The sequence below is a fragment of the Echiichthys vipera genome, assembly GCF_963691815.1.
Source record: "Echiichthys vipera genome assembly, chromosome: 16".
In the NCBI taxonomy this organism is placed as follows: domain Eukaryota; kingdom Metazoa; phylum Chordata; class Actinopteri; order Perciformes; family Trachinidae; genus Echiichthys; species Echiichthys vipera.
The window spans coordinates 4,169,748-4,190,981 of NC_139841.1; the positions used below are offsets into that span (position 1 = coordinate 4,169,748).

Sequence of the window (21,234 nt, forward strand, 5' to 3'; positions counted from 1 at the left end):
CTGTGCTGTTTGCTGCTGAGCAGGTAGTGTACAGGTTTATCAGAGCTTTGCCTCCTAAAACAGCTGCCTGCTGCTGCCACAAACCAAGCTGATGAATTAAACAGTAGAGTTTAGGGTCATACAACTAACCAATAATTTACTTCCTTTTTAAAACACAGGGGAACTGTAGAGTTGGTGGGAATTTTCTAAAGGTTCATCACTACGAGTAACGCCTTTAATCAAGTGTTATTATTAATGGGTGCAGCTTTAAAATTTCAACATTAAAATGGATGTTACAGTGTCCCCAGTAGGAGAGCTGCCTCCATATTTATGTATGCGTCTTTTGGGAAAGAAAGAAAGAAAGAAGGAAAGAACAAAGAAACTATGAAATATAACAGGCTTCTGGGCTTGCACCATCAATACAGATGATCTTTACTAGAAAACCTACAAAGCCAAGTAAGGAAAAACATCCCCTCACCTCTACTGCCCTCATGCAATCTATTTCACTTACAGAATCAGCCAGGAGGGTCTTGCTGGCTTCACCAACAGTGCGGATGGCGTTGTCTACATCTCTCTGGCCAGGAAGGCAGTTCACACATCTGTTCAGGGCCTGAGACACTGCCTTAGCTACCTACTCACACACACACACACACACACAGACACAGACACAGACACACACACACACACGCACACACACAGTTGAATTACCTGAGTCAGTTTCATGTCTCTGCAGGTGGATTTTCATCATGACTGAGTCATTGTCTTATCGTCATTAATCTGTCAACAGTCTCATTACACAAACGGCTCTCCTTCATGTTCTCATGTCACTGCTTGTCACACTGACGCTATCATCTACAGCGGGTCAGCTAGTTTTCTAATCAGACATCGTAGCAAAAGTAGTTAGTTCACCAGCTGGATACAGTGTGATACATAGATGACATGATATAAATGAAAAAATGATGTGACTGTCAGCTGTAATAGAAATGGTCAGTCAGAAATAAACCCCTATAGCTGTCACCTGGAAGCCCTTTGCATTACTGACCCCCCCACACCATCCCTCCCTATCTGTCCCCCCTTAAGTGTCTGACCTGGGCCAGCCGCTGCTGACTCTCTGCATCTCCTGGCTTGGCGATGGCCCTCTTGGTCTCTTCTATTAGGTTGGCTGACTTATCCATGACATCACCGGCACAGTCGAGCATGGCGTTACGCGCTGCCAGGTCGCCTGTGGTGGCAGCGACTCCTCTGGCGGCTGAGGCCAAGGATTTCAATGCCTGGGCCACGTCCCTGGCTGCCATGCCTGGATACAACAGGAGAGAGCAGTCACATCAGTGCATGTATGCAAACTGTTATTGAGGCTCACTTTGTTAAAAATGTAATAAATAAAATATATCTCCAAGCAGACTGATCTCAACGAGTTTCAATGAACATGCACATGCATGAATTGTCACATTCTTGTAGCGATTACATCACATGTAAAAACTGTTTTTTTTTGTCTTTTTAAAACACTTACAACCATCAAAATGCTGGTGAATTCTGAATACATGAAGTTTGATCAAACATTTGGCAAATAAAAAGATGTTGTGCTACAGTACAGTTCTACACTAACTACAGTAAGACATGGAGGCTCTATCTTACACCTGGTGTAAATGGGAGCACAGTGTAGTGAAACTATCATTGCTAGTTTCAGACTGACACAGTTGTCATTTTAATGCCTAGCCCCCGCGTTGTGTAAGTAGCAAATGTATTTCTGCCCGTCTGTTGGTTTTTAAATGAGGTGTGCTCAGGCACATTGTTTGGACATTGCTATCTTGAGGCAGCAGAAAGCGATTGAACCATTGTCCGACAAAAACCTGGTCTAAAGTGTGTTGTATATATGTTTGTATGCTGCTATTTAAAGGGTGCATTATTATAGTCAGATTTTTGATGCGCAGAGTGCAGTCATATCCACAGCCCTGTAGTTAATGCAGCCCATTATCATTCCCAGCCATCCAGGGATCGGGTCATAAGAAATTTACATTTTGATTGATTGCAGATTGGTATGATAATATATAATATTAGGAAAATATTAATAACATTGTCTAAAATGTGAACAGAGCAGAGCTGCAGCTCCTCTGGGCAGCTATACACATGAGAAATTGTAAATTCATTGATTATTTCCGGAGCTAAAAGTTTAGTTGTGTTAACGCACTTCACTTCACTGAAAGCAGCCTCTGATCATTACAGTAAATTGTTAAAGTAAAAGCTCACACATCAGTACAGCACATCAGCTAAAAAGCACTGTAGCCTGCAGGGACTGGTAGAGGGGGAGTGAAAGTAATTAATTAAGGTGTTTGGGAGGTGAATGATTTAACTGTGCAAGTGGATTCAGAGGGTATCAGAGTGAAGCAGAAAATCATGCTTGATATACAGACAATGTTGCTCCTCCTCCGCCTCTGCAGAAAACGGCTTATTTCTATAATTTTCCGAATCTGCCATTTAAATAGTAATGCTGCCGCTGCATGAGATTGGTCGTCAATCATGTTACACTAAAAACACAACTTTATTCATTTGAAAGAATGAATACAGCCCTTTTCCCCATGTGCAACCAATGTCTGTGTCAGTTTTGGAAGCATCCAATGAAGACGTGGACGCTTACTGATATTGCATATTTTAGAAAATATACACTACTGTTCAAAGGTTTTAGGCTACTGAGCTGGGGTTGTGGAAGACAGTTTGATGTCACAGGTCATGCACCATGGCAAGACTGAGCACAGCAACAAGACTCAAAATAGTTCTAGTAGGTCTCTCCAAACACAGATCTCAAAGCAGACTGGGGTTTCAAGATGTGCTGCTCAAGCTCTTTTGAAGAAGAACAAAGAAACAGGTAACATTGAGGATCGTAAACACAGTGGTTGGTCGGCCAAGGAAACTTAGTGCAGCAGATGAAAGACACATCCACCTTATTTCCCTTCAAAATGTGAGGATGTGCAGCAGTGCCATCAGCTCAGCACTGTCAGAAACCAGTGAGACCCAGGTCAACCATCTACTGTCCTGAGGAGTCTGGACAGAAACCAGTGGGACCCAGGTCCACCCATCTACTGTCCTGAGGAGTCTGGACAGACACCAGTGGGACCCAGGTCAACCATCTACTGTCCTGAGGAGTCTCGACAGACACCAGTGGGACCCAGGTCCACCATCTACTGTCTCGAGGAGTCTGGACAGACACCTGTGGGACCCAGGTCCACCATCTACTGTCCTGAGGAGTCTGGACAGACACCAGTTGGACCCAGGTCCACCATCTACTGTCCTGAGGAGTCTGGACAGACACCAGTGGGACCTAGGTCCACCATCTACTGTACTGAGGAGTCTGGACAGAAACCAGTGGGGCCCAGGTCCACCCATCTACTGTTCTGAAGAGTCTGGACAGAAACCAGCGGGACCCAGGTCAACCATCTACTGTCCTGAGGAGTCTGGACAGAAACCAGTGGGACCCAGGTCCACCAATCTACTGTCCTGAGGAGTCTGGACAGAAACCAGTCAGACCCAGGTCCACCCATCTACTGTCCTGAGGAGTCTGGACAGAAACCAGTGGGTCCCAGGTCCACCCATCTACTGTCCTGAGGAGTCTGGACAGAAACCAGTGGGACCCAGGTCCACCCATCTACTGTCCTGAGGAGTCTGGACAGAAGTGGTCTTCATGGAAGAGTCTCAGCCAAAAAGCCAAACCTCTGACTTGAAAACCAAACCAAGAGACTCAATTATGCACCAAAACATAGGAACTGGGGTACAGAAAAATGGCAGCAGGGTATCTGGACTGATGAGTCCAAATGTGAAATATTTGGCTGTAACAGAAGGCAGTTTGTTCACCGAAGGGCTGGAGAGCGGAACAATAATGAGGGTCTCCAGGAAACAGTGAAGCATGATGGAGGTTCATGCAAGTTTGGGGCTGCATTTCTGCAAATGGAGTTGGAGATTTGGTCAGGATTAATGATAGAAGAAGAAGAAGAAGTCCTGATGAAGTGATGGTGTGGCCCCACAGAGCCCTGATTCCAACATCATCCAGTCTGTCTGGGATTCCATGAAGAGACAGAAGGATTTGAAGAAGTCTACATCCACAGAAGATCTGGGGTTTGTTCTCCAAGATGTTTGGAACGACCTACGAGCAGAGCTCCTTCAAAAACTGTGAACCTTGAAGAATTGATGCTGTTGTGAAGGCAAGGGGTGGTCACACCAAATATTTATTTGATTTAGGTTTCTCTTCTGTTCAGTTACTTCATGTTGTTAATGGATGAAATTTTTATGCCTACCTAAAACGTTTGAACAGTAGTGTAGATTAATGGACTTCTGCTTTATTTGGATATTTTGAAGTTTGTAATGTGAAATGTCTGGATATTTAGATGCATTGTAATATGTATGTAATATGTATGTAAAATATCACGCCTACTTAAATCTGAAATTGCCAAACTTTTTGCATAGACCGAGACATGACCCTAGATAAGTGGGTAGTGGTGCCCCCTAGAGGTGATGCAATGCACTTCAATACTTAAGTTTGGTGGAAAGCTCCCTGGTGAATTTTAAAGAATGAAAAGGACAAAATAATAAGGTCACTACAATTTCTTTTTTATGATAAATATTTTAAATTTCTCTGTTAAATCTCAGGAGAGAATAGAGGATAATCCTCTGGCATGAACCTGAATCATCAGTTTTCACGTATTCATCCTTATGTTTTGCCCCTACCCCTTGGAGAGTCTCAGCACACCACTGTTGCATTCAGTTTCCATGTGTGCAATAAAGTCCCTGCAGTCCCTTGACAGAGGAAACAGGACTAAACTCAAAGTGAATCTTCCTGGTGTGTAAATGCACACAGCGGAGCAGCTTCTCTGCTCTATCTGCAATGACCACATTTTAAAAAACGTAATTAATTTTACGTATTGTTTCACCCACCTGCAACGTGTCCACTATCTATGGATTAATGTGCATCACTACTGTACAGTGTCAGAGGTAACCTCTGATAACTAAGGTAAAAAAGGTGTGATAATGTGTCAGAGATGAAGAGGAATACAGGAGATTTGTGAACTTGGGGGGAAGGAGAAGAAAATCGAGGAGTCTCCCGGGAAAATCGGGAGGTTTGGTACAGTAAGTATTCTTTCATAAATTATTATTAGATTTTTGCAGCCAAACTTGATGTATTGTGAAGATCTCAGGATGGAATGGGACGGTCAAAGCCAATTTTCTGTTGCTCTTGTTTGGATGTGTTTGTGTTACACCCACCTGTGTAGTTCTCGTTGCCCTGGGTGGCCTCACTCAGCAGCTGGGCGATGGCTGAGCTCACAGCCTTGGTGCTGGTACCCAGATCCTGGGAGCATTTCTCAAGCTGAACAAATACAGCAAGGAGACATGGGGAGAAACAAAGTGTTCAAGCTGTTGGTACGTCCAGGTCATGGCGGGGCACAACCAGGTAAGGATACCAGTGTGTTTTTGTGTCTCACCGTCTCTCCTGGCAGAGGTTTGAGTTTGCCCTCCTCAGCTGAAGCCTTAGCTTCCTTCATGTCCTTCTCCAGATCTCTCACCATGGACAGAGCGTTTTCTATCTCTAATGGGCCACACGCTTCCTGAGCCTACACACACACACAAAAACACACACACACACACAATCGTGATAATCAACATAACTATAATAAAGGACATATGTAAAACAGACCTATTGCCAAATTATTATTCTGTTCACCAGATCATCACCATCATGTTTAGCATCAGAAAACAAAGATGCGTTTGTGAGACCCATTTTTCAATTCATATTGGTAATGCCTCAAAAACTGATATCTTAGTGTTAAGAAGGGGATACTGAGGCCTACTGAATAAAGTATGGATCTAATGGTGATGCCTGAACATCTTCACTACAGTCCTTGTAAAAACCATGACATCATCTTCACTCAAGCAATCTGATGCTTTTGAGCAGAAGGTCCCTATATCAGTCTGTGGCTTACTCCACACAAACATATAATATATATGAAGCAAATATATGATCAAGCAAACAGAGCTGCAATTGTCTTTTCCAAGATGTTCCAACAATCTGATTTGAATTTCGGGACACCTCAACATCCAACAACTTATATAAAATGACCCTGACACAAACTGTTTCTGAAAGAAGATTCTCTCGGAATATCCAATCACAACTTCGTGAACATATTTAAATCCTCAGTTGACCTTCAAATAATGAAGACCGGACCTTTCCCTTTTTCACATCACTGTCCGCAGCCTGCCCAAAAACTAGGATGCTTTATGACTGTTTTCCAACCTCGACTTCTCTTTTTATTTTGACCTTTTATTTCCTCTAATTGGGATCACTTAGGAACTGATACTTTTACAGAATGATCCATCTTTTTTACTTTCAACACAAAATTAGAACATGGAGTGAGTTTCATTTGAGATAAAAGTTGTTGTTTTTTTAAATACACTAATTTAAACAAAGGACCAAAGACAAAAACAAAATATACATTTTCCACTACTCCCCAATTTCCTCAAATTTAAATTCCAGATGCTTCATGGAGAAGAATACTCTTTCCATTAGAAAGATTTCAGAGCTGATATCAGAGCAGTCCTCTACAGATGGAATGTAGATGTGTACCTTCTGCGAGGTGGCACGGAGCTCAGCCAGCGCACTGGCCAGGTTCTTAGCACACTGGCTGAGCTGCATAGCTGAGGCCTGGTCACTGATGGTGGGAACTGTGGCCTTGGAGGCTGTCACCATCTTAGCACCAGGCTGGTAGAGGAAGAGACAACAATTAGCATGATCAAGATTAATTCTACAACAAGAACATACTGATGCTTCAGTTACTCTTACAGCCTTAACAGGAGTGAGTCTAAACCGTCTTTTATCCTAAAGGTGGAACTAAAGGTCAGGTGAAAGGGTCATTCAAATCAAATGAGTTTAACTCTGTGTGAAAATTAATATTCTCTGCAGAGTTCATTTTTAACCATTCGCAAGGGGTCTCGTTTTAGTCTAATGGAGATGTTGGGGGGGGGGGGGGGGGGCATTAGATTTATTTTCTGGGCCCTGGATATCTACAGTACATTTATTTTCATGGAAATTTAGCCATTACTTCATACCGTTGACCATTTTCCCAAGCATGGTGTTGTTTCTTGACTCCTGAATGTTCTTTTTTTAAGCTTTTCACCCAAACACTGATTCCAGGTTATATAAGAACACTGACCCGTCTCATCTGGACTCAAAACCGGCTGATGTTGCCTCTGATTCAGCTTCAAATCTCCAGCAGCAGGTTTTAGAACGTAACACGTCACCTGTTTCAACAGCCAATCAAGTCTGAGCAAAGTCCACTGGTCTCACTGTCTCTGTCCTTTATATTTTATAATGCTACAAATTATATCCCGTAGGAAGATAGAATGGAAGTACAGAGAGGCGTTGTTATGGAGATGATACATCGTCTCCTCTCATCTCATTGGTCAGAACGTCGCAGACCGTTTCAACTCGAAATGTTCCGAATCTTTGGTCTGAACTGGGCGTAAGAACACTGTTGTCCTGTTACTGTACTACTATAGAACATCCTAGATTATTGGAAAAACCTAGATGTGTTTCTCCTGTTGAATGAAGCTAGCTGTGTAACCTGTAGCCAGTTATTATTATTATTATTATTATTATTAGTCACCTGCAGGAAGTTCTGGCTGGCACTGATGAGGGCCAGCTGAGCACTGGGGCTGTCAGGCTGAGACTGGCTGCCTCTGACTCCCTGAACCAGCTGAGGGATCTGCTCTGCCACCACCTGATGAGAGACACATATTTAAACGCACAAACAGATGTGAAAGGATAATGCAGAGAATCAGAGAAAATGAAAAATGATGATATTTTGAAGACAAAGCCACTCTGTCTGTAACTATCTTGTGTGCAGAGTGCTGAGATGAGCAGACATTTACCTTGCAGCTCTGGACGAGCTGCTGCTGGGCAGCCTGGTTCTTATTGGACGAGGCAGCATGCTGGGCAGCAGCTATGGTTTGTGTGGCGGCCGCCGCTGCCTGTTTGGCTGCATTCTGACAGGAAACAGACGTGTCAACTCAAAACGCTGTTTGTATATGACTAACAATTAATATCACTTAGAGATGTGTAACTGTCTGCAGATAATATCAGCTGGTCAACAGTTCAATGACTCTTTAAACCACACAAACAGTTGCCAATTGTCGACTTTGATATACCTGAATATCTTTTGATTCCACATGCAAACAACTTCCAGTAGTAACTGATAACAGGAGCATAATATTGTAGAAGTAATGTTCTTCTTATGTAGCACTATCAGATTTCATCTTTAAACTACATGAACTTTTAGCACTTTGACACTGGGTGAAGCTTCCACTTGATTCCTTAAATCAGGGGTGTCAAAGTGTTCCAGCGTTCTGCTGAGGCTGCAGGTTTTCATTCCAACCACGCAAAAACACACCAATGGACGTTGCTCTGAACATTATTTAGGTGTGTTCGTAAATACAATCTGAGGTTCTTCACTAAAATGAGATTGCTGTTCAAAGACAGACTTCTATTTCTATATGAATGAACAAAGTGTGAAGTGAAAATCGATGAAAAAAGGTTATATAAAAAGGTTGTATAATACTACAACATTGTAGTAAATGTATAAAACAATACATTTTAACATGCTTTCCTATTGTGGGAATAGAGGACAGATATACTACATTTCTGGTCAATTTAAGTTCTTGTAATTGATACAGTAGACTTCCAACGTTTTTTTCCATCACTATCAATGATACACTCATTTTAAAAGCCTGATGAGGACCTGCTAAAATATCCAGTCCATCTGTGTAGGCATGACAAAACACAATCAGGGATTGTAAATGTCACTCAGATGTTGTGTTTTACCTCCAGCTTGTTGACTAGCCGTTTCTTGATAGCATTCTGGGCGGCAGCATTGGTGGCCATGCGGAGACCTTCAGCAGCCTCTCGCAACTTCTGCTGCTGCTCCTCACTGTCAGGGTTTGCTGCTGCCCCCTGGGGTGAAAGGCACACAGATCATTACACATGAAACTAACAGGAAATGAAGAAGTCTGTTCATTGTATTAACACTACAATCACCATTACTGCGTTTCCCTACTGACCTCTCCCCAATACCAATTCTGCACATGCCTATATTTTCATAAAAAAGAATAATACTTGGAAAAACCAAATAGATGTTGTGTTTTTACATAGGGTTCGTACATCTTTCCCAAATGACAAATTCAAGCACTTTTCAAGCACTTTCAATGTCCATTTTCAAGCTCCAGCACAGTAAAAAAAACTAAACTGTTTAACATGGAGGTCAATGAGAAACTGCTCTATTGTGCAACTACTCCTAGTGGACACTCAGAGAACTGCAGTTTTTGGCACTTCCTGATTGGTTCAACCAGGAAGTCACTGTGGTGGGGGCTTGGCTTTTTTATGAAAAGGGATTTGTTTGCAGGAGTTGTTCACAGAAACCTCAGAGGTTTTGTGTTGACTGAACTGAACTGAGCATTAGGGAGCTTGAAAATACTTTTTCCTAAAAATCTAGTATGCCAGTTTACGTGGGTTGAAGCTGCTAGATAAACTGTGATTGGTCAGGGGAGGCAGTGTATCTGATGGAAACATGAGCACAGTCTGTGTGTCACATTTCACATAGAGGACCCCTCTAGAGCCTGGAGCGAGAGTTAAGCACTGAGAGAATGAAAGAGAAAGGCAATGACTGACCTTAGCAGCCTCCACCATCTTAGCAGTGGCATCAGCCAGCAGCTTGGCGGCTGACAGCAGCTTGCGTGAGTTCTCCAGGTCTGACTCTCCCTCTGCGTCCATCTTGATGGCGTTGACCAGATCAGATGTGGCCTGGGCAAGGATACGAGCCTGACGAACCATCTCACCTGGTGGGTTAAACCAGAGGGGAAGGAAGAAAACACAAGTGTTGAAACTCTGTTATGATTAGGCGCGTTTCCATCAGGGTGAAAATGTGGCCGCTCGGAAAGTCTCAGGGCACGCCCTATGAAATGGCCATTAACTCATCGCGTTTCCATTACAAAAAAAGGCCCCAGAGGGATTTAGGAGACTCTGGAGGTGACGTATCACGGACATGCTTTCACCCCGCTGCAGGTTGTGTGTGTGTGTGTGTGTGTGTGTGTGTGTGTGTGTGTGTGTGTGTGTGTGTGTGTGTGTGTGTGTGTGTGTGTGTGTGTGTGTGTGTGTGTGTGTGTGTGTGTGTGTGTGTGTGCAGATTATTTTCTGTGCTGCGTTTTTCTACACCACAGGATAAAAGTCCCATCTAACATCCCGCTGAGAGCTACATCCAATCAGCAACCAGGCCTCTCTCAGGGGTTTGAGCAACAAAAGGTCGCTCAAACAGCAGCTTGAGTGACTCACATGCAAATTAAGGGCGTTTGGGCGAGATAGACCTGCCTCATTCCTGGTATTCGACAATAGTGCAAACGCACCTATTGTAAGATATCATCAATCTGTAATATATACATGTATATTATATTTTCTCCTGAGAAGATCATGTAGTCTTAGGTTAAGCGTAAAAGTGTTCCCAGGTGCTGGAAGTGCCCTAACGACGGCACATTAACTCGTGTCTTATGGTACTGCCCCAAGGTATGGGACTTTTGGTCATTAGTTCATGACTGCATCCATTTTGCATTAGCCTAGTCCTGTCGGGGGATCTGTCATTCACCCTGAATGACCCAACTTCTCTATACATACTGAATGGGTCCAGACTGCAATCATGCTGGGTAGGAGACTGTTTGTTTAACAATGGAAGTCACTTCACGCACCATCAATCATGGACTGGCATTATCTGTTTGCTGGGATGGCAGCGCATCAACAGGTATCCTTCTCTTTGCTGGGTGGGATTCAAAAGCATTATGTGAATTGGGAAAGATTAGACTACATAAATGGCCCTTAAAGACAAACCCATTTGCTCACCTGGTCCCAGTATGTCCTGTCCTTTACTGCCCTTGTTTAATCCTTGTTTTTTTTTCATGTTTTGTCTTAAGGTCTTTGTGATAGTCTGTCCAGGGTGTACCCCCACCTCGACACCCGATGTCAGCTGGGATAGCCTCCTGCCCCCAGTGACCATTGACGGTTGCAGTTTATGGATTTGTATTAAAGTAAAAAAAACTCTAAAGGTTCATTACAGCTACAATACACATGTGTGACATTGGTCTAATAACACACTGAGCAGTGTGTTTTCAAAACCCTTTGGGGACCCACTTTTTTAAACTGACCAACCCAAGTCACAATAAGCCTGGCGTGAAGCCCCATACCGCGGTGGCAGCATGGAAAACGTGTAGTGTATTAGAAATAGATACGAGCTCCCTCATGTGGCTTAAAGGTGTACTGCAGATAGAAATCTGATAAAAAAAAGACTATTTAAATTCACCTATTCTTATGGGGGATGACTGCGCTGAAGGACTTCAACAATCAGGTAACATTCAATCATTACCTGATTTTAACTTTGTGGAGCATCAAGAGCCACAGAGCAGACTGAAGCAAATGTGAGAGGGACGGAGAGACCGATGGCACAATTTTGATGCAAAATAATGCAAAAATAATGTGATCTATGTGAGTTCTGTGATGATGCTTCTAGTTCCCTTCACCCACCAGCATCTCCCATTGAGCTGAAGATGTTCTCGGTGACATCCAGAATCCGGTCAGTGGCTTCACCGTGGCGTCCAATAGGATGGCCTCCACTGGCGTACTGTTTGATGTGTTGAAGCAGCTCATTGAGGGCCTGAGTGACACCTGTGGCAGCTACGCCCACCTGTTTCAGCAGGCCCTCATCATTGGTGGCCCCTTGTGATGCCTCTACACAGCCTTCTACCGATTTAGCTACCAGCTTGCCGGCCTCAATCAGCTGCTCCTGGCACACTGGAGAGCTGATGGTCGGAGCCACCACCTTGACAAGGACAGAAGAATAAAAAGAGTTTACATACAACAAAACTGTTCTCCTCTACCCTGGAAATCCAGACGCCTCTGGGCACGCACTGTTGCAGCTCATTAACTATGTCAGAAAATCACAACTCACCAATCAAATCGTTCTATCTTTTATAGACAGGCGTAACCGATGACAACAGTGATGCACCTGGATTTCCAAGCTAGTTCTCGTCAGTTTTCAGGTGGTGAAAACGACGGTGTACATGGCTGTTAAGTCTGATGTAACACTCGTTCAAAATATGATTTCTGGGTCCAAGCGCTCCGTTGAAACAAAGCAGACACAACTGCCAAACATGTGAACAATTACGATCACGTCTTTTTCTCAGTTAGACATCTTTTTCATCGATAAGAAAGAGGTAAAATGACAATTATGTTGTTTTTAAAAACTCAGATCTGTTCAAACAACGGGAACACGGCACTGCTGCGTTGTAGAAATACGAGGCTTGGACCCAGAAATCATATTTTGAAAGGCCGTTACATCACACAACAGCCAGATACTCTGAGTAGAAATACCTCTGGTAGACTACTCACCCTGGTGCAGGCCACTAGCTGAGATGTGGACAGAGCACACTGAGTGGCTGCAGCAATAACCCGGTTCTGCTGGGCCGAGTCCTCCGTCTTCTGAGCCACGTTCTTAGCTCTTAGTACCAAAGCTGCTGCAGCGTTAGCCACAGCCTTAGCCAACTGCATCAGCATGTCCTGCCAACAGCAAACACACACAGCTGTTAGGACTCCTTAGCTGAGCACTCTTTACTCATAGGTTAAGGAGGAACAGTAATTAATGATAGTACTGAGGAGTATTAATGAAATTATTCACAATACTCTCTTTATTATTATATTATTATTAACGCAATATAATTTGTGAATTGGACTTTGAGACGGGGCAGATAGGGACTGCATGCGATGCAGGATCCATAGTGCTGTGAGCAGCTGCTGTCTTTGTGATTGAAATTGTTCTCTGTGAATAGTCCATGTGTGATTGATGACTGATATGGACCATAAGAATGAAGGTATACTCAACAGCAACCCCAACTGTTACTGTTGTTACTGCGTCTACTTTGGAGACACGTGATACAGGGTTATACATATAACCCTGACTTAATTATTCTGCATGAATGATTAAGAAGTGAAGAAGAATTAAAGATACGCTTCTCTCTCTGGAGTCATCTTTTAGCAATTTGAATGGATTATGATTGACACAAAATTTAGATTTTGTTGGATTGGATTACACACTACTATGACAGAGAGATTGTTCTGATTGGCCTGTTAGAATGAAGCATTTGTCTTGCGGACACATTTGTTACCAGCATTTGACAATAAGAGGGGACTCTCCATCTTGCACCCCTGAAAGATCCTTTACCTAAAAACTGTCAAATACAGACATTAAACAGAGGGAACAGTTTTATAACACAACCAAAGACACAAGTCCTAATCCTCATTCTTTTGGGGTTACAAGTGCTGCCTCAGAGGTTTGATACAGAGGGAAAATCTTCCTCAGCCATAGTGTATTGAGTATGTAGTGTATTGTTAGGAAGTTTTTTTACGGTTATTTTACCTGACCCTTGTGGAGGCATATGTGGCACATGAAAAGCACTTTTAAATAAAGGTAAGTAATGGTGCTATAGGCCCAATCATCATTTAATTAAGCATCAACTTTGAATAGCAAAGTCAACTTTTAAATCATCAGTCATTTAAATCACTTTTCTTTAAGACAGGGTCCTGTTCTCACAGATTTGGAGCAGTTATACATTCCCCCTATCACTAGGAGAATGTTCTAGGCAGGTTAGGTGGGAAGATGTCTTCAATCTAAATTGCACATAGACTACAGTATGTCCCATGAAGGTTTTCCTTTGTAGGGCTACTAAAGTACACCCAAACAGTGCATTGATCCATGTTAAAGAGGACACACCTGGAACTGTGGATCAGTGTCTGTCTCTCCTATGTGAGAAAGCAGCTCTCCACTGGCCTGGCCCACATTTCCTGCAGCCTGGAGCAGGTTCTGTCGAGGCTAGAACCAAAAGATGTTATGGACACAAACTCAAACGACAAAGAATAAGAACATGAAATATGTCCACGTGCCTTGTAGTTTGGCTGTGTACCTCTGTGTTTGCAGGCTGGGCGGTCTTTAGCATGTCAGAGACAGCACAGGCAAGGTTCTTGGCAGCGCCCAGCAGCTGCTGCCCATTTCCTCCCTCATCCTCCATGAGTGCTGCCAGCAGTTTAACACCCTTTGACATTTCTGTCAGGTTCGATGAGATTGTGGTCACAGCGCAGCCCACCGCAGTGTAGTCCGTCTCTGCTGGGTCACCTGGGGAAAGGTAGATAGATGGATAACTATTAATTCCCAGAGGTCAAACTAGTTTGGTCACACTTGCATAAGATATTAATTTGGACGGTGTTGTTCAGATAGCAAGCAGCATCATAGCTATAACTCTATTGTTTATTTTAATAAATGTCTTTCAGATATAGGCGTGGTTAGGCAGGCAGTAGGACGTAGGGTCAACACTGATGTCACACTTGGATGGTGGCCTTCACCCATTAGCCATTATCAGTGGCATCTGTGGGGAGAGCTTGGGCGCTATTCGAGCTGGATCGGACATACAACCAAGAAAGTAAAAAGAGGCTGATTCACCGAAAAAAATGTCTGAGCTTTGGGGTATTACACATGCGCAGTGAAATCTGCTATGCAACTGCCGTGAGGCTCAATAAGTGTGCACTATCATAGAAAAAAGGAAAGAAACGGCCGTAACAGCACCTGAGCAGAGACCATCACTTTATTTGTAGCTCCATCTGCTGGAACCCTCCAACAGCGCGGCTCCAGTCCCACTGTCATACCCCAAAGCTCAGACACTTTTTTGGGTGTCCTAGCCTCCTTCCATAGCCATGAGAAGGACGCCAGAGGCAAGATATTGGGTGCATCCCAAGTTTCTTATTTGAACTGATCATCAGTCATTCTGCTCCGCCATTTTGACAACCATCCCAAAGTACTTTTCTGCCCTGAGGATGGAGGATGGAGGGGGGATCTCTGAGGAGCTCTGAGCAAGGATACATGACTTCAGCCTCCACAGAAGTCTTTTACTGGCTGACACGACCAAGTTCAGATGATCTTCCAAGCATCAGGATTTTTATTGGTGTTTAAAAGACACCAAAATCAAATAAAAAGACACATGCAATATTTAAATATAATTAATATAAACACATTCTGCCAGAGGAAAATGATTTCCGTGCCTCTAAGCGGACACAGTACAGTATACTGTAAAAACAGAACGCAGGTTGTTTTTTCACAGCCCCAGAAGCCCAGAAAGGTGATGTTTTTTAATTCCTTTGGTCATTTGTCTTGTGCCCACAAGATAAAAAATACAACATTGTTGGACTTTAGGGTCGCTGCAGTTCGTCTACAGGTGTTTGTTTAACAGGTAACAGACTCGTCTCCATGAAACACTGCCGCTCTGCATTGAGAACTGTGTGCCTTTATTAGTACACTTCAGACACTTAGTGCACACAGAACCACAGATTTGATGAAATCTCTGCATGTAAATGGCAAGGCTGAAAACCAACATTGAATACCTTTGATCCTTCAGGCAGCACTGAATAAAAAACTGACATCGTTCTGTAATGGATATTACCACGTGGGCTGAGGAACACTTCAGAAAACCATTGTGAGTTAACACAGTTCGTCACTACATTTACAAGTGCAAGTTACAACTCACATGCAAAGTAAAGCCATATATCAACAACACCCAGGAACTGCTGACTTCTCTGGGCCAAAGCTCACCTGAGAGTGGGCTGTGTTATACAAACCACTCATATTCCACATACCAGAAGCAATAATTAGAGAGTATGGTGAAGCACAGTTTTCTACCTGCAGTGAGGTTGACCATAGAGGCAGTGCCTGCTGTTATGGCATCCACCTGAGAATGGATCTCATGTTTGGACTCATCCATCTTGTTTTTTCGCCAGGCTTGGGATGCCTAGAACCAGAAAAGAAAACCCTTTGGTCACAAAGATCTAGATCTCGACCTCATACTCATCATATTCAAACTCAATCCACTTGGACCCAGAATAAAAGAAAGTTAAATCTCACAGCATCTGTTCCCAGTGGGGGCAGGGTGTCAAAGTCATCTAGAGAGGCCTGGGCGGCCTGGACAGCCTGCATACTGCAGTTGATGGTTCCAGTCAGGGCTTGCTGTGCTGAAGTCTGTGGACACACAAAACCAACACTTTGTTTGGCAAGTACAAGTGTTTTCATTATTGTGTCATATGATCAGTCACCATTGTTTTAACTCACTCTTTGATGGATAGAAACTTAAACTTAAAAGACAATTAACTAGATGAAAAAATCTTACAGAGTATAACTTTAAATGTGTTCAGCGGCACTCAGAATCTGGTTAATTTCCCGGTAAAAACTTTGTCTAGTAGAAAATGTGGTCAGCCCGTAACTATATATATATATATATATATATATATATATATATATATATATATATACAGAGAAAGAGAGAGAGAGAAAGAAAGAGAGAGAGAGAGAGGGAGAGAGAGAGAGAGAGAGAGAGAGAGAGAGAGAGAGAGAGAGAGATAGAAAGAGAGAGAGATATTATATATATATATATATATATATATATATATATATATCAAATATATCAATATGATACATCAATATGATACTTCAGATCTACGGATCTGTAGACTGGGGCTGTGGCTCAGAGGTAGAGCAGGTCCTCCTTGGCAGTTCGATCCCCGGCTCCTCTGGTCCTCATGTCGAAGTGTCCTTTGGCAAAACAGTGAACCCCCAAATTCCTCCCTGTGCTGCACATGGGTGTGTGAATGTGGTTTGATGATGAGATCAGATTAGTTTTTGTCAAAGGTTGATCTACAATCAACAATTCAAATTCAGTTCCGATCAAATGTCTCCTTCTGTTCCTGAGTTATGAAACATTATGATGCCACAGGGAAGTTGACTTTTTTTTTCTTTTTTTTAAAGATTATTTATTTGGCAATTTTCAAGCCTGTATCAGATAGGACAGACAGGAAATGGGGTGAAAGAGAGAGGGGGAGACATGCAGCAAGGGCTGCAGGTCGGAGTCAAACCCACGGTCACTGCCTCAAGGACCTTTAGCCTGGCTGCCCTGTGAAGTCGACCTTTGAACTTGGATATAATATATCATCCCTTCATCATTTTTATCCATTTGGACATTTGTGTGAAATATCATAATTAGGAATTAGGAATTAGGAATTATTGAGTTATGGCCAAAAGTGACCTTTGACCTCTGACCACCAAAGTGTAATCAGTTTATCCTTGAGTCCCTGTGGACATTTGTGCCATATTTCCATAAATTCCCTCTAGAGGATCCTGATAAATTGGATTCACAAGAATGGGACAAGTGTACAGACAGACGGACATAAGGACATATGGCCAGATAGTATCTGAACCAATAACGTCTCCAGCAATGGCGGTCGCCCGTGTGTGTACTGTAGATGGTCTAAATAGGGCCCATATTGTGACCCTTGGAACCCCTTGTTTACCAATGGAGGCATGTGTCCTCGGTGCATCTGTCCACTGGTGATGTGCTGCTTGGCCTGAGGCATGGAGCCCATCTGGAAGCTCTCTGGACCTCCAGCTCCTGAGCGCATGATGGCTGGCAGGGCCACTGAGCCCGTCTCCACCTTGCCCACCCTGTTGAACTGCTGCTGCAACACTGTGGACCTGTAGTGATGTTGGAAAGAAAAGGAAAGAGAACTTACTTGAAGGGCTAAAAACAGCGTTTCCTCCAGGAAATCTGAAAACAGAGGTAGTTCCTCAAGCACTCACTGCTGCTGACTGCTGTGAGCACATGCTGACCGTTACAGGACAGCCGAGCAGTGTACCAGCACTTTGAATAACTCTTGCTGTCTCTCTGGATTAGAACAACTAGACAGTCGGAGGACAGTTTGAAAGACGACACAAACTTACTTTTTGGGTGACACAGAGTCTTCCAGCATGGTTGACTCTTCATCTCCCTCAAGGCCAAAATGGTCTTTGCTCTTTTTCTGTTGAAAACAGTAAACACATCAGTGGTCACCACACCGGACCATAGAAAATGGTAATTTTTTATAGAAATGCTGATTTAAGAACGGCAAGCAAGCTTAAGATAATAGTGTGGCATGTTTGACACAGCATGCAGGTTATATCTCTCATAACATAATGCATATATTTATTAAAGACTGCAGTCAATAAATACATCTAGATATTGTGACAATTAATTTAGTTGTAACAGCTGAGCAATATATTAATGAGAGGATAGAGAGAAGATAAATATCCTCCCTGACAACATCATCTGGAGTCAACAAAATCACATTTTGTTCCTTGGTTCAAATGCTTTGGGACATAATATGGTGGAGTGGAGACTTGAGACTGAATTAAAGGTATGAGGTGTATTTTTAATGAAACATGGATGCTTCACACACACATCTTCTGATCTCTACAATTGGCACAGTGTCAGGATTTATGTCTCCCCTGAGTTATGAAACATGATGATATCACAGTGAAGGTGACCTTTGACCTTTTGGATAGAAAATGTCATCACTTCATCCTTTTATCCTGTTAGACATTTGTGTGAAATGTCTTTTTGTTTTTGTGAGGTCACAGTGACCTTGGCCTTGGCCCTTCAAAATCGAATCAGTTTGGACGTTTATGCCATGTCTTTGAGGCGTTCCTGGTATTACATTCACGAGAAGGGGACGGATATTAAGCCTCCAGCCACAGTCCTATTGATGCCGTCGAGGCATAAAAACAAGAGAACAGAAGCTGAGCGATTCACATTCATAACATAGCTCATGGATGCACTTTTACAAATTGTTTTTCAATGAGGAATCGACCTCAGGTGGCCTTCAGACAAAGGATATCTTAAGGTGAAAATGTGTCTTTGATAGAGGACTGAAGAAGAGAACCATGCTGCTGGATCCATAAAAATGCTGACTGCTACCTTTTTGAGGATGATGTCGATGTATCCGGCAATAAGCTGAGCTATCTGCTCTCCCTCAGTGGTCTGCACTGAGTAGTAACCGTCCTGGTAGTCTCCAAAGTCCTGAAGAGAAGAAAAAAAAAAGACCAACCTCAGGTTAAAAGATTCATACATGCAGTGGCCGCAGATTATACGGCATTGGGTGTTCCATTTTGGTCCAACTGTTTCCTTCACTTGCATCTTTGTCCTTATGTAAGACATGAGGAATGGATGTAAGGAAAAGTTCATGTGAGGAGAGGAATCAAGGTCACATGTCTTAGAGAAATGAGACGTCCTTTCCTCTGCCCTCACCTGAAATGATGTCCCCTTCAATGAAAGGTTTGACAAAAAGCTGGCACATTCATTACCCATTCCTTTTTTAGACAAGACAAATCTGATCAAATGAATGCTAAATGTTGAATGCTGGATTAAAGCAGGTAATTTGTGGCAAAGCATCATGGGTTACCAATCCACACAGCCATCCATTTTCAAAGCTGATTGTTTTGAGGGTTGTGAACTGACTGGAGCCTGGGTTTTGACGCTATTCATTTAAACCTTAAAACTTTTTTTCTGATGTGGTATTCTTCTAGTTTAAGGATCACACCATTTTGCACTTAGGTTCTGAAACTCTCTAGGACTGTGACGGACCACATCCAGTCCTAGATTGTCAAGGAATATACAGTGGTGGATTGCATGTTGAATGCAGCACCAAGATTCCAACGACACCCAAAGAGTCTACAGCTACAAAACAATATGAATGGTGAAAACAGCATGGATCTTAAAAATGGTATTTGCTCTCTAAGCACCTGCATGACCACGCATGTTGAGCCATTCCGTTGAAGTTACAACACAGATCACATGCAGTCACAGCAGATCATGTCTCAACACAGCTGCTGTACTGGGAGCATGTAGAGGCAGTATAAAGGTGAGTCCAGATGCGCTAAGAGGGAAACGCATTTCAGCTGCTCAGCAAAAAATGTCCCACTACAGACTCTGTTACTGTAGGTGAGGGTTGGAAAGTGAGAGGTAAACTGAGCGCTCTGATACAGTTGTGACACAGCAGCTCAGACTTTATCACATCACGCACCAGGGTGAAGCTCTTGGGTGAGGCAGCCCAGCGTTTGATGTTGGTCAGGTTCCACTCCTGGATCACCTCCTTGGTCTTCTCGTCCACCCTCATCACACACTCCTTGGTGATGCCCAGCAGGCGAGGCACCAGTTTGTTCTTGCCCTTCATTTTCTCCTGCAAAAAGTTAAAGAAAACAGTTAAGCCTCTTTCACACATGCACTGCAAACCGGAAAAGATGCAGACAGAGCTGTATGTAAGAACACAAATGTCTGAATCAGTTGGATCAGTCATCTAACACACTTTCCCCTTCCAGCTCCCTAGTCCACTGTCATTTAATCTCTGATTGAGGCCACGTTTGTATAAAGCCTCAAGTGAGCGGGAACGTTGATGACGTTGCCTGGCCTGCAGTTTGAGGACACCAGAGGAAAACAAACATGGATCCTAGATGACTGCAGCTATGTGACCGTGATGTAATCTGCATCCTGTCCTGGCTCCCCTTGCCGAAACCAATGAACCCATCTGACATTTCCTGTCTTGTGCTACATGTGGGAAAGGGGAAACTTTAGGGAGTTAGTTTGAGAAAACTGCTTAAGAATGTCCTTACTAAATTTGACTCTCATTGGCAACCATTAATTAGTAACTTAGATCGGATTCCTGCTGGGGAACTTTTTCAGCGTTGGCGTGTTCTGTCTGCTCTCTTGCTGACTGTTTAATGTGTTGCTGCCTGTCCGACACCCGTCCTGTCCCCTGACTTCATCCCATACGCATGTATGGAGGTGGGTGCCATAACAGCTAGTGTACCAGTAGTCCTGGCCTTTATAGTAATTTATACATATACATATTTATTTATTTTTACTTTATGACCATTCTACATGTCACACTGTATACTTATTTTATGTCTATCTTTTTATCTATGTAAATGTATGTTGTTGGGTTTTTTTATTTGTTAAGTTACTTCCTGTCATTTAGTTACCTTTATATGTCTTTATTTATTTCATTATTATTATTTTTTATTATCATCTTTTTTGTTATTTCCTGTTTTCTATACCAACAACTGGGCTGTCCTTTGCTGAAGGGGTCTGTGGGAGGGTTGGCTGTACCAATGGGCTGTATGCAGTCCTGCTGCATTTTCTTTTCAGACAGCTCATCCAATCATAATGCAGAAGCCGAGCGTCCGGGCCAGCCCACTGTCCCATAGACCCCCAGAGACGCTGATAGTCCGATTGGCAGGACAAAGCCCAGCATTTATCCAATGAGCGTCTAGTTTGGCTGCA

At 43.1% G+C, this 21,234-nt stretch overlaps 1 protein-coding gene across 1 annotated transcript in view; it reads right to left on the reverse strand.

Moving 5' to 3' along the window:
* Positions 1-21,234, reverse strand: part of tln1 (talin 1) — an 89,558-nt gene that overhangs the window by 40,982 nt on the left and 27,342 nt on the right. Inside the window, exons 11-29 of the mRNA XM_083929728.1 lie at positions 19,979-20,134; positions 18,874-18,975; positions 17,862-17,938; positions 17,435-17,615; positions 15,996-16,109; positions 15,774-15,882; positions 14,011-14,219; positions 13,821-13,919; positions 12,443-12,610; positions 11,579-11,873; positions 9,683-9,849; positions 8,840-8,968; positions 7,891-8,004; positions 7,626-7,739; positions 6,587-6,721; positions 5,448-5,576; positions 5,230-5,332; positions 1,068-1,276; positions 491-610 (exon numbers count right to left, since the gene is read on the reverse strand). Coding sequence (XP_083785854.1) covers positions 491-610; positions 1,068-1,276; positions 5,230-5,332; positions 5,448-5,576; positions 6,587-6,721; positions 7,626-7,739; positions 7,891-8,004; positions 8,840-8,968; positions 9,683-9,849; positions 11,579-11,873; positions 12,443-12,610; positions 13,821-13,919; positions 14,011-14,219; positions 15,774-15,882; positions 15,996-16,109; positions 17,435-17,615; positions 17,862-17,938; positions 18,874-18,975; positions 19,979-20,134 — 2,730 coding nt within the window. The remainder of the gene's footprint in view (positions 1-490; positions 611-1,067; positions 1,277-5,229; positions 5,333-5,447; positions 5,577-6,586; positions 6,722-7,625; positions 7,740-7,890; positions 8,005-8,839; positions 8,969-9,682; positions 9,850-11,578; positions 11,874-12,442; positions 12,611-13,820; positions 13,920-14,010; positions 14,220-15,773; positions 15,883-15,995; positions 16,110-17,434; positions 17,616-17,861; positions 17,939-18,873; positions 18,976-19,978; positions 20,135-21,234) is intronic.